Source organism: Arachis hypogaea, chromosome 5 (assembly GCF_003086295.3).
Source record: "Arachis hypogaea cultivar Tifrunner chromosome 5, arahy.Tifrunner.gnm2.J5K5, whole genome shotgun sequence".
Classification (NCBI taxonomy): Eukaryota; Viridiplantae; Streptophyta; class Magnoliopsida; order Fabales; family Fabaceae; genus Arachis; species Arachis hypogaea.
Genome location: NC_092040.1, coordinates 30560298 through 30574367, shown reverse-complemented (window position 1 = coordinate 30574367; position 14070 = coordinate 30560298). Strand labels below are relative to the sequence as shown.

The following is a 14070-nucleotide window of genomic DNA, read 5'->3' as shown; positions in this document are numbered from 1 at the left end:
ATAAGAAACTTTCTTCTCTTCTCTTTTCTTGTCGTTGTCAACAGACAACTTTTGATTATAGTTTGTTTGTCAAAATTTTAGGCAATGATATATGCATTCTATTAGTTTATGTCGATGACATCATCGTTGCTGGGAATTCTGCTGCTGAAATTGCTTCTATTAAGAAGATTTTAGACTGCAATTTTAAGATTAAGGATATTGGTACACTAAAGTATTTTCTAAGCATTAAGGTTGCTCACTCTTCAAAGGGTATTTCTCTTTCTCAGCATAAATACTGCCTTGATTTATTAGATGATTTTGGATTAATTAGTGCTAAACCTGTTGCTATCCCTATGGATAGTACTGTTAAACTTTACTAAGATGATGGTCCTCTTCTTTTAGATCCCTCTGTTTATCGCCATCTTATTGGCCGGTTAATTTATTTGATCACTACTTGACCGGATATTATGTATGCCACCTAGCAGCTTAGCCAGTTCATAGCCTCTCCTTCTCAGGCTCATTATAAAGCTGCAATGCGGGTTCTTTGCTATCTCAAGAATAGTCCAGGCAAAGGGTTTATTTTTCTAGAGACTCTACTCTTCAGATTTGTGGATTTAGTGATTCCGATTGGGCCGGATGCTCCGATACCTGCGGTTTCTCAACTGGCTACGGCTTCTTTTTGGAGATTGTTTAGTGTCTGAAAAAATTAAGAAGCAGACCACTGTTGCTCATTCCTCTACAGAAATTGAGTATCGTGCTTTGTCTAATACAACTTGTGAGCTTTTATGGATATTAAACCTGTTGTAATTCCTTCGCATTATTTGTGAAAGACCTCCGGTTCTGTTTTGCAATAACCAGAGTGCATTACATATCGCTGTCAACCCGATTTTCTATGAGAAGACTAAACATATAGAGATTGATTACACTTTTGAGTTGGGATCATGAAATTACTTTCCGTTCCTTCCTCACGGCGGCAGGTATTTTTATCAAACCTTTGGCTACTCAATCGTTTCATGCTAATTTTTTTTAAGATGGGTATACCATCCTCCAACTTGTGCATATTGAATCAACCGCTTTCAGAAGTCTACGAAGAAGTTTAAAATTCAAAACTCTATTAGTTTGTTAGTATAGTTTAAAATTTAAAATTCTGTTAGTTTATTTTGCATTTGTGTATATATATAATTAATTATTCTTTTCTGTTTTCAATTAAATGAAAAATACACAAGTTCTCTTCATGTACTTTATCAATTTTATTATTTATTCTCTCAATTTTATTATTTATGCATAAATGATAATTTTAAACCACAAATTTATACAGAAAAACAAACACGCATATATTCATTTTTATTTTATAGTAATCTCGTAATATTGTATTTAGTTTATTTTATTTGTGTAAAATATTCTTAGAAATAATGTTCTGTAAAATATCTTCTTTAATTATCCTATTGCCTTGTTCCTTTCAATTCATGAACCACCATGATGCACTCCCCGTATTGGTTCTAGCGGTCAGGGGACCACACAAGTGGTTAATATTTCTAGTCAATGAAATATCTCCCCTGCTCATTAAAATATACCACTTTTCGGCATTATTACGGTGAATTCTATACGTCTATAATTTGCTATTTATTTTTTATTTAATTTATTTTTTATAATAAATTTTAAATATTTAAAAATTATTTATTTTTATATTTTTTAAATTAAATAATTTTTAATTTTTTAATAAATTAAATAGCATTTTTTAGATATCATAAAAAGTATTTATTATTAATAAATTAAAAAAATATTTTATATCAATGTTGATAGTTAAATTTTATTTTATTGCAATTTATTTATTTTAATTAGTCAATGTTAATTAAATTTTTTATTTTATTGTTTTCTTATTTTTCTTTTTGCTCTTACGATACTTTTTTAAATACAAATATAATTATTTATATATTGTTAAATTAGTTTAACTTCTTATAATTTAAAAATCTAAATTTTAATATATTTTTTGTTGATTTCAAAAGAAAAAAAAATTAATATAAGATAAATAAAAAAAAATCACGTAATTGCGCCTTCTCGTCATCATCATGCATCACCCCTCCACTATAAGTCTATAACTATTGCTGCCATTCCCACACAAACCGCAACAATCTCCAGAAAGCTTATGCAAATGAAGATTTGTTTTATATAATATGTTATTCCAATTTAAACTAGATTCTGCATTTTAACGAAGAATAACATTTAGACTAATTACATAATCATTTTGTATTACAAATTATTACAATTTTGGCTAATGAATTTTAAAAGATATAAATGACAACATAAGGATCAGTTTGAATTGACTTTTAAAAAAAATATTTATTTTTTAATTTTTTAAAAAGATCTTTTTAATAGATAAAAATTATTTTATATTTGAATAACTTTTTAAAAAAAGTTTTCAAGTATTAAAAGCGCCTTTTATTTTTGTTTTTTTTTTAAAATATTGTTAGCTTTTAGAAAAAATAAATAATTTATTTTTTAATAAAAGTACTTTTTTTTTAAGATTTATCCAAATAGATTTTAAATTGAATAAAAGTATTTTATTCTAAAAAGTATTTTTTTTACTCAAAAAAACCAATCCAAACTAACACTAAATTGTGTTTGATAAAATAAATCAAACATATATAAGTATACAAGTAACTTAGTTAAATATTTGATTCAAATTTTCGAATAGAATATATCTTTAAAGGTCATTTTGTAATTTATATTTTCAGGATTATTTTGTCAATCATAATTTTCCAGGGATTAAAATGATTATTGACTTCATTGTTATAACTTACATAATTAACTAAACTTCAATTTTATTATTAAAAAATACAAATTCTGTCTTATTTTATTAGTATATATATGTATGACTAATAAGATAATTTTATTATTATTAATACAACTAGTCATTAGGGACGACAATGATTCTTAAACTCTATAAGTATAAACACCAAAATTTTAATAATAATCACTTATCTTGTAGATGATGAATTATATTAATAATAACCACTCTTTTTTAGTGTTTCAATTTTAAGTGAAAAAAATATTAGTCCCCGTCCTAATATTTGTGTTTAAAAAAAATTATGGTAGAAAAAAAAAAAGTAAAAAGTAAAAAGTTTGTCATAGTCTTTATAATTGTATCACGAGAAAAAGGTAGTATAACAAATGAATACTAAATAAATTGAAATTTTCTGAGATATGTGACTCTTGATTTAATAAAACGGCTAATTAATCATACTAAAATAGATAAGACTTTGTTGTTGCCTATATGGGCACGTGCTTCATAGCTAAGAACCTTGCCATGTTGTTATTATTATGTGACTCTAGAAAAATAAAAAAGAAACCAAAAAAAGCAACATAGTTTGAGACTTGTGAGAGTGGGATAGAAGCAGAAAGTAAGGTATGGGGAATAAGATAATAGCGCCATTTGTGGGAATGGTAATGGCTATGGTGTTGCAAAGTGGTAGCATGGTTGTTATCAAAGCAGCCATGAATGATGACTTCAACAAATATGTCTTGATTGTCTATTCTTTGGCACTCTCCACCCTACTTCTTCTCCCCTTTCTCTTCCTTCTACCCAGGTAAGTTTCTCTTCTTTCGATTTTGCTTTTCAAACAAAAATATATAATAACAAATTAAAGAAAAAGATGATGATTATATTTTCTGTTCACAAGAGTAAGAATTTTAAGAATATTTTTCAAAAATATAATGCTCTACAATTGGTCGTTAGATCTATGTAGCTGATTTTGCACAAAACAAGTAAGTTTTCTGTTGATATTGTTGCTACTACAATTCAGCGAAGAAAACATAACAACTAACACAATTTTTTGCCTCTTTTTTTTGGGCTTCTTATATTTAATTTTTTTTTCTTTAACAGGTCAGAGCGTCCTACTCTGAGTTTCTCAACACTTTGCAACCTATTTTTGCTTTCTCTGTGTGGGTTGGTATACTATTACTACATTAAAAATTTTGCTTATTAATCTAAGCTTGCAACTAATAAAAGTACCATATTCAAGTATAATGTATGCATATTTTGTGAAATCATAATCATATATGCCAAGGCCTGTACTGAAATTCATAAATATTGAACATATATTGCAGAAGTTCAGGACAAATATTTGCATATGTGGGCATAGATCTCAGCTCACCAACTCTTGCCTCTGCCATGCTCAACCTCATTCCAGCTTTAACTTTTGTACTTGCACTTTTATTCAGGTTCTTCTTTATTTCATCATATTCTCACTTTTAAAATTGATGGTTATTTTTTTGTGAAAATTTTTAAATTATTTTATATTTTTCATGATAATAGAATTTTTTTTGTTATATATAATAAAAGGTAACACATCAATTAGAGAAATAACATTATTTTTTTTCGAATTTATAGTTCTTTTTCTCTAATTTATGCTATAAATGACAATAATATCAGGACAAATTAAGTATATAAAATGTTTGCAAACTAAATTTATCATATTACAACATTTTAATATTGCATAAATTTTTACAACTTTTTTTATATTTATAAAAATCACTACAGAGCGTAAGAGTGTAGTAGTTTTAGAATTGAACGTAAACCGTTACAGGTTGTAACGATTTATTTGGATTTAGGTGCTAGAAAGAAACTACAACTAAGAAAATCGTAATTGGCTATAGTGGTTTCTGAAGACTTGTAGACTTGCACTTTTGCAGCATGATGATGAATTTCATTTGAGGTTCTAGCCAAATGAAGATTTCTTCTCTGCGCAGAAATTTGAGGATTACTTCAATTCAACTAGAATGGACATGGTTTTTGAAGTTCTCACTCGAAAGCTCTTTTATGAGATTTTTTCATTCATAAAAATAGCATTTGTTCTGACAAAATCAAGCTATTATTGAGGCGATGGAAGATGAAAAAATGATTCATATAGTTGATCTTAATGCTACTGAATCTGCTCAGTGGATTACACTCCTCCAAGTTATGAGTGCACGTCCTAAAAGTCCACCTCATTTGAGATTTGCTTGTGTTCGAGATTTTAGACCAAATAGTTCATAGATTAATTCAAGAAGCAGAGAAGTTAGATATTCCATTCCACTTTAACCCTGTATTCAGCAAATTAGAGAGCTAGATTTTGAAAAAATTCGTGTGAAAACTGGAAAGACACTAACTATAACTTCCATGTTCCAATTGCATTTGCTTTTTAGCATGAGACGATGAATCTGCGCAGAGAAAAAATTCTCATTTTGTTAGAGCTTCAAATGCAATTCACCATCATACTGCAAGAGTGCAATGCGCCACAAGTTTTCAGAAATCGCCACAAATCTTCAAATGCAGTCTCTTTAGATTGCAGTTCCTTTAAAAACCGCTACACCCTATAGTAATTTCTACACAGCACGTAAATCACTATATCTTATAACACTTTATATAAGTTACAAAAACATCTGTAATATTAAAAAATTGTAATGTGATAAATTTAGTTTTTAAACATTTTATATACGTAACTTACCCATAATATCACTTTAATCATACAACATGGAATGAAGCTAAGTATGTATCATTTCAGATTTTCAGTAATAAAGAGAAAATGTCAATTCAATTCACTACATCAACTTTATTTTGGGGTACGTTTTGTAATCTAAACTTTCAAAATCTGATATTTGACATTTTAAATTAAAATGATCAAATGGTTCAAGACAACTTATAACATTTCTTTCAAAATTATATTACGAGGTAATTTTGTCGATATAACAAAATCTTATAAGTTGGTTTATTTTAAGAAAATACAAAAAACAAAAATAAACTTTTCTTTTTCATTGTTCGAAAATTTTTAGATGTAAAATTGTACTGCACTAAAATATTAGAATGTAAAGTACACATAAACCTCTAAGTTTAGGGGGTTAATTAATTGCATGTTCCCCATGATAAAGTCATAGACCAACAATTTGCATCCACTTCTTTTGTTTAAAAGTGATCTCAATGACATACAACCCAGAAAGTTAGCTAAACATTTATTTGCTTGTTATTGTTGTTTCGTTTAAAGAGTATTGAACAATGAAAGTCTCCCACTCTGCCAATTTCAAATGCATTTATTAAAAAGAAATTAAAAATTTTTACTAATAGTAATTTTAACATGTTACATATTAACTGAGCCTTTTTATCGATCACTAATCCTAATACTAAAAATAGAAAATATATAAAAAAATTATATAAATAACGTATATAGTATTTTTGTGATTTGATAACTTTGTCAAATCTTGTAAACAGGGACAGATTCAGAAATATTATTGTGGGATGCCAATAGCATATATAATATTAAAAAATTATACAAAAAATAATATAATATAAGATGTATTATAAAAATATAGCAATAGAAAATATATTTTAAAATATAAAAAATATGTGTGTACTTTTTACTAACGAAGTAGTCGATTCTTTGTATCATAAAATTCATCGATAATAGAATCTGTGTTAAATTTTTCACTAATTTTCTTTTTAATATAATTAAAAGATAATTAGCCAAAAATTCTATTTTTATTTTCTTTTTGAGTTATTCTTCACAATATTTATAGCTAAAAAGGATTTCTCAATCGTAGCAATTGAAATATAGAGAATTAATATCAAATAAATCAAGAAGGATAATCACAAAAAAAATCCACTTTATGAATTTAAACAATTTTATTTAATTAAAAAATATTAATAATAATATTTTTTAAAATTTTTAATATTATTATTTACTTTTTAGATATTAAAAATTATTAATATTTAAATTAGATTAAATTTTTATTTATACTAAACTAAATATTAAATAAATTTTTTAAAAAATTAAACCTTACTTAATAACTTAGTATTATTAATTTTTTTATTTAATAACTTACTACCATTAATTTTTTTTTTAAAGTTGGGCGAGGTCCCCAATATATCCCTTGTAAATGTAGTAGATAAGGTAGCATTGTCTCAATTGAATGACTTACTAGGATGGAAAAAGTTGAATGGGGACATTTCAGCATCCAAGCTAAAGTCTTGGGAACAGTGGTATCAATTGGTGGAGCATTTGTTGTGATATTATATAAGGGCCCACCAATCTTCAAGGCACCCATCTCCTCACTCTCTTCAATCCCATTATCATTTTCACCTCATTTTAACTGGATCTTGGGAGGCTTTTTCTGTGTTGCTGATTCTTTCGTAGCTTCAATCTGGTATATATATCAGGTTAGCCACTCCTTTCGATCTATCTGCCCCCTTATTTATTTAAGAGAAATATTTGACTAATGTCTTATTTTTAAAATATTAGAATTTAAGAGATAAAATTTAAGATTTAAAATTTAAAATTTAATATTTAAAATTTTAATTAAATATTAATAAAAAATAATAAATTTTACTAATTATATAATATTATTCTTTTTTAATATTTTATCCTTTAAATTATACTAATTTCTCTAGAAGTAAAACAATATTTTGTTGAAAATTTTATAATTTGTAAATTGTGATACTAATTTCTTTTAAAATTATACAATATTTCAATTGATTCTCCTACATTTTTAAATATTTAAGTATTAACTAATTATTCTATGAAAAAAATATGTCAATTAGGTCCTTCATAATAATAAATTGTAAATAATTATATCCTTCTATTAATATAACAATTTTTGGAGCAAAAATTTACTTACTTTTTTAGGTTTTTTTTCCTAATAAATAGAGACCTATTGATAATGATATATATAAAAACTCAAAAAATAACAAGAGTAAAAGATAAATAGGTCCCTAACTTTTTTAAACGTAGACATTTTTGTCCTTCGTGATTTAAAAATATATTTAAATCCCTCACCTTATAAAACGCGTGACAATTAGACCCTTCCGTCGAGTTGGGGTTCAAAATGACAACAAAACATACTGACCTAGAAGGATAGAGTGTTAGGTGTCCGTTTTGGTTGTTGACGTGGATGGAGAACAAATTTTTAATGGACAAATTAATCCTTGATGCCTATTGCCTAACATCTTGCCTCTGAGTTTCTGCTCAAAGACCTTCCTACTCTCCTCATTCTGATTATTCTGAAACTTGTTCATAACTTGCTTCAATTGATTTAAAACCTCCATTTCACTATACAAATTCTTAGTGTTACTAACATACCTATCCATCTTCCTCACAATACCTTTCATATGCTTAACCAAGAACCCTATTTCAATGACATCTATGACCCCACTCACAATGTCACCATACACATGTTCAAATCCCTGCAATGCAGGAACAGAACACTTCTTCTCTAACTTGGAAACGACGCCGGCGACGCGGTTCAACTCGTCGAGCTTCTCGGCGAGAGCAAGGTCGAGGAGATAGGAATGGTTGGAGGAAACGAGGCTCCTAACAGCTTCAGAGGTCAAGATCTCATTCCTAAGCCTCGAGATCTCAAAATCCGAAAGGAATTTGTGAAGGTGAACCGTTTTGGACATGACATTAGCTACTTTAAAAGAAAGAATGTCAATGGTTACCTTATCGTTGTTCTTGATGGTGCTGCTTTGTTGCTGCTGCTTCCTCTTTCTAAAGAAGTTTCTAGAAGAAGGGCGTGCTTGAGGTTGGAACTGACTTGGTTACCCATCTTTACAAACCAGGCCTCTGCAATCATGCTTCCTCCTCTAAAATTGGTCTTCACTGAATTAATATTTACCAAGTGTTTTTTGCTTTTTCTTCATTGCCATGGTTCTCATCATTGACAATGAATTGTGGTCTTAGAGACATTGAAATTAGGGAAAATTAATCAGTGTGGGAGACTAGCATCAACTGCAACTTGAGGCAACAGAGGTTTAGACTGAAGGACACTTGATTTCATGCTGAAACAAGGTGAGAAATTTGAGCGAGCTTTAGTGTTGGTCAAGGGTATGCTTGGAACGTTCTCCTTCCTCCTGTGCTTACTTGATGGAACTTTTGATTTGATTGCTTTCCACTGAGTTAGGTTCTCTACATGGCTCAGAACAGAATGCATGTTTGTGCTTCTGTCTCTTCCACTCGCATCAATTGGCATCTGATTCCTTGTCCTGTCTTCGGCCGCAGAAGAGTTGGATGGATCGGCGGATGTAAAGAGGGATGTAAGGTTGGCAGCTAAGGTTTCTGAACGGCGGATGAAATCGGCGTAGGAGAGGTGGCAGTCGGTGGCAGAGTCGATGAGAGCGGTGACGGAGTCGGACCAAGGAGTGTTGCGACAGAGAGAGAGAATGTATGATGGTCGCAAGGACTAATTTGTCCATTAAAATTTGTTCTCCATCCACATCAGCAACCAAAACAGACACATGACACTCTACCCTTTCAGGTCAGCATGTTCTGTTACCGTTTTGAACCCCAACTCGACGGAGGGGTCTAATTATCACGCGTTTTATAAGGTGAGGAATTTAAATGTATTTTTAAATCTTGAGGGATGAAAATGTCTACGTTTAAAAAGATCAAGGATCTATTTGTCTTTTACTCAAATAACAATATTTTGTCGTCTAAAATGATATCATTCCTATGTTTATGTGGCACTGGCGAGATATATCATTGTAGATAAAGGAATACAGGGGCAACTCTTTTTTGTTTTACATTATTTATAAATGAAAGAACATAAACGTGTTCATCGTTTATTATCATAAAAGATTTAATTGATTTTTTTTTTAAATTAATTAGTATGAAATCGAAATTCTTGTAGACTTTATTGTCACTCTACTTTAAATCTTTTAAAAGGTAAAATTGTCTTTTTGAAAACTTTAAATGATATTAAGGCTCAGGCTTAATATTATCTAACCTCTTATTCATAAAGTATCCTTGTTTAGTAATTTTCCTTAAAATATTCAAAGATCGGGTCTAATACTTGATTTTATAATTGGCTGATACATGTTTTCAGGCGTCAGTAATAAGGAATTACCCTGCTGTAATGGTGACAGTGTTCTTCCAACTCTTATTTTCAACCATTCAGTGCTCAATATTTGCATTAATTGCAGTTAGAGATCAAAGTGCATGGCAACTGAAGCTAGACACAGGGTTGATTGCAATCTTTTACCAGGTTTTCATCATATTTTATTTAGAATCCCAATCTTGCCTTTGCACTTTGCAGTACATCAATACTTTGGTATATTTATTATTTGAATATGCACAAAATAATCAGCTACCAAATCAGTTAATATAAGATAGATATTAAAATATAAAGTATATGTTGATAATAAATTAAACATGTATTTATACATAAGTATATAATAATTAATTTGATGACTATTTTTTTATACATTCAGATAGTATTTTTTATTCACCATCTATCTAGATATCTTATTCTAATGTTTATTATTATTTATTGCACAATAAAAAGGCAATAGCTGCAACAACATTACGGTACCTGTTATGCACTTGGAGCGTCCAAAAAGCTGGACCATTTTTTTGCTCTATGTTCAAACCTATTTTAATCATCTTCACTGTTATCATGGGTGCTCTGTTCCTTGGAGATGACTTTTACCTTGGAAGGTAATTATAATTCAAAAATTTAAAACTAATTCGTTCCCTCTTTAAACACATTTAACTGCCTAGCTAGTAAGACACAAATTTGCCTATATGTTTGAATTATGCTTTGAATTTAATTATGGAGTAACATTTTATTAAAAATACGAATAATAGATCATTTATGTGAATGTTGTGCAGCTTGATTGGTGCAGTTATAATCGTGGTAGGTTTTTATGGTGTAATGTGGGGAAAGGCCAAAGAAGAGAAATGCATGATAATTGATGAAGAGAGGTTGCAATCAACGTGCCAAAATGCTCCTCTCTTACATGACAAACACCTTACAGTATAATAATTAATAATTAATAGGGTGACATCATATCATTCATTTATGGATATGGATACAAGCCAGACCACACAAAATTAGACGTGAAATTGGATCACCCAATCTCTCAAGAAGAAAAATAATAATGGACTTAAAGACAAGCAAGGTTAAATAAAAATGTTATTTATACACTAAAATTAGTTATTAATGTATTTGTGTATAAATATATATGAGATTTAATTTATTTTTAATGTATATTTATATTTTAATATGTATTTTATATTAGTAGCTAATTTTGATTGCTGATTTTAATATACACGTAACATAGTTAATAATTAAGATACGTTACTGCCAAGAAGATATTGCTAAAGACAACGCATTGCTAACTAAATATAAGCAAATATAATAACAATAATGTTCTACATCTATGCAAAAAACTTAACCAAGTCATCCAAACATTTTTTCTAAAACGCGCCTCCCCCAAGTTATGTGAAATACAAACGTTCCCCCCTCCCCTTACTATTAACGTAACAGAATTACATAAAGCTTCTTCTTCAACATAAACATTCTTCAACGTTAACGATCTGTATTGGAATTTTTGGATTTGTTCTCGTCGTTCTTCTCTGTTGTGTTCGTTGTTCTTCTTCTTTTTCTTTTCTGCTCGTTGCTCGTCGTTCTTCTTCCTATTCTTCTTCGATCTATGGATTTATCTTCTTCATTTTCAGATTTCAATAGGCTATCAAAACAATGAATGATTCAACTTCAACTCAGTTGAATGAGAGCAATTTGGATTATTCTTCTGAATCCTATCAAGCGGACGAGGTTTGGATTATTCAATTTTGAATCGAATTGAATGGAATGCAATTATTAAATTGAATTGAATTGAATTGATAATCTCTAAATTGTAGACACATATGTTTTGAATTTGGTTTTATATATACAATGTTCGGTTCATTTAGCAATGTACATTATTTTGGCTTTGATTTATATTTTTGGTTCATTATGCAGGCAGTTATTTGAATTTGAATTTATATAATGGACAATGTTTCGTTCATTTAGTACTATACAATGGTTTTGCTTTGATAATATGCTCGGTTCATTATGCAGACAGTTGTTCGAATTTGAATTTATATAATGGACAATGTTCCGTTCATTTAGTACTATATAATGGTTTTGCTTTAATAATATGTTCAGTTCATTATGCATTCCAGGTGTGTTGTAGATAAACAATTTGTCCGAAATGTTGGGATGACTTTCAAGACACCAGAGGAAGCTAGAAAGTTCTACAAAAATTATTCCAAACTTGCCAGTTTTTCTACCAAAATAAGAAACACGACTCGAAAGGGAGACAAGATTAAGAACTAATCGTATGCAGTAGAGAGGGGAGGTGGAAATCCAAGATTTCTCCAACTCTAAAGACAAACCCCTCAGCCGGCACAAATTGTCCAGCCAGAATTTTTGTACCCATATTGAAGAACGTCGATCTTTGAACAATTTCCAAACTTGTTTTGAATCATTCACACCTCTGCTATCCAGACCAAGTAGAGATGCTCAAACAACATAGGGAGGTATTTTGATAAAAAAGAATCAAAATTTCTCTTTCGAGCTCAACCTCGAAGGTGATCACTCCATCAAAAACGCATTCTGGACAGATGCAAGATGCAGGGCTGCATGCGAGTATTTTGAAGACGTTTTTTCATTCGACACTACTTACAACACAAACAGGTATTCGGTTCACAAAATTAAGTCTTAGGTTCACACAGGCAACACATTTCGGTTCATAACTGTTCCCAATGTCCATTTTTACAAGTATAATCTGGTTTTTGGTTCTTTTGTGGGCATGAATCACCACGATCAGCCAACACTTCTCGGATGCGCTCTAATGAAAAATGAAGACATCCAATCATTCAAATAGATTTTCGAGTGTTGGTTCCATTGCATGGGAGGGAAGGAACCAAAAGGCATTCTCACCGACTAATGGGCATCGATGCAAAGGGCCATCGAAATGTGCATGCCAACAACAATTCACCGGTGGTGCATCTGGTATATCATGAAGACGATCCCAAACAAACTAAACGGCTACAAGCAACACGAAGAAATCGAACAAGAGATGATCCACGTCATTTGGAACTCGTTCACAAAAGACGCAATCGACAGAAACTGGAACGATTTTGTCATAAAGTTCGGCGTCAGAAGCAATAAGTGGCTCTCAGTTAACCGACGTTTTTAATTCAAATTATTTTGATGCTGTTACTTTTTTTTTTTGTTAAAACGTGCATAGCTTTCGGTTTATCCGAGCTCATGTTTTTCGTTCATTCTGTAAAGCTATACGAAGATTGTCATTTATGGATTCCAGTTTACTTAGATCACCACTTTTGGGCCGGGATGATAAGCACACAAAGGAGCGAGAGCATGCATGCATGTTTCAACAAGTTCATCACACGGAACATCTCCTTGATTCAATTTGTGAAGTAATATGATAATTGCCTAGCAAGCAGAGAGCAAAGAGAAAGAGAATTTGATGCTGAAGATTTTCACACAGTGATACCATGTGCAACAAAATCAGTAGTAGAGGCTCAATTTCAGCACGTGTATACTCACAAGAAGTTCAGGGAAGTTCAAACACAATTCAGAGAAAATGTGAACTGCATCACAAGATCAATGCATTCCACCCTAGGTTTTACGACGTATGAAGTCGTCGAGTAGGTTTCTAACTCTACATTCAACAAGTTTTTTGTCACCTACGACGTGGTATTACGAGAAGTAAAGTGTCAGTGCCTGCTGTTCGAGTCAAGGGGCATACTTTTGCTATCATTCTCTGAACGTCTTAAATTTCGAGCGAGTAGATAAAGTGGCACCGAAATACATACTCGAACGCTAAGGAAGCACAAACACATCAAGAGCAGACAAGACGGATCTCTACTGGAGTTGAGAAGTAAGAGATTTGACGATTTAGTATTTCGGTCCACAACATTTACGAATTTGTGTCAAAGTCTGAAGAGTTGATCGAAATTCTACTTCAAACTTTTGACAATGTTATAACCGAAATGCAAGAATATCAAATAAGAAACAAAAAAAGTTCATTATCTCAAGATACAAGGAACATTACACTTTTTATTTCTTTCAGAACACATTAACGTTTATCGATTTATAGTACTCTTTTCTTAAGAATAGTAATTTGCACTTTTTTTTAGTTATATTAAATAGTGAATGTATCTAAATAAAATCTAATTATATTAATAAAGTATTTCTCCAATGTAGGTAAATGTAAATATTTTCTACTACGTTTTAGTGTGTTTATTAGATTAACGACATTTTTTTATGATGTTGTGC

The 14070-nt window shown here is 30.3% G+C and overlaps 1 protein-coding gene across 6 annotated transcripts; it reads left to right on the top strand.

Annotated features, from left to right (window-relative positions):
• Positions 1-3143: 3143 nt before the first annotated feature.
• On the top strand, positions 3144-13109 carry LOC112801090 (WAT1-related protein At3g28100). Of its 6 annotated transcripts, none has more exons than XR_011881970.1 (9): positions 3144-3566; positions 3863-3925; positions 4087-4200; positions 6934-7168; positions 9829-9987; positions 10288-10439; positions 11463-11559; positions 11949-12462; positions 12596-13109. XR_011881970.1 is itself a non-coding variant. In XM_072237024.1 (7 exons), the coding sequence occupies exons 1-7, from the start codon at positions 3388-3390 to the stop codon at positions 11470-11472; spliced, it is 912 nt and encodes a 303-aa protein (XP_072093125.1). In that variant the 5' UTR covers positions 3144-3387; the 3' UTR covers positions 11473-11932. The 6 variants fall into 6 exon arrangements, 3 of the variants coding, with proteins under 3 accessions (XP_072093125.1, XP_025699414.1, XP_025699415.1); XR_011881971.1 differs by having other exon boundaries at positions 11932-12462; XR_011881969.1 differs by having other exon boundaries at positions 11949-13109.
• The last annotated feature ends 961 nt before the right edge of the window (positions 13110-14070 follow it).

Bases quoted from the DNA above. Each gene is read 5' to 3' on its own strand.
- LOC112801090 (XM_025843629.3), top strand. From the start codon at position 3,388: ATGGGGAATAAGATAATAGCGCCATTTGTGGGAATGGTAATGGCTATG. The intron at 3,567-3,862 runs GTAAGTTTCTCT...TTTCTTTAACAG, and splicing joins TTTCTCTTCCTTCTACCCAG to GTCAGAGCGTCCTACTCTGA. The intron at 3,926-4,086 runs GTTGGTATACTA...CATATATTGCAG, and splicing joins TTTTTGCTTTCTCTGTGTGG to AAGTTCAGGACAAATATTTG.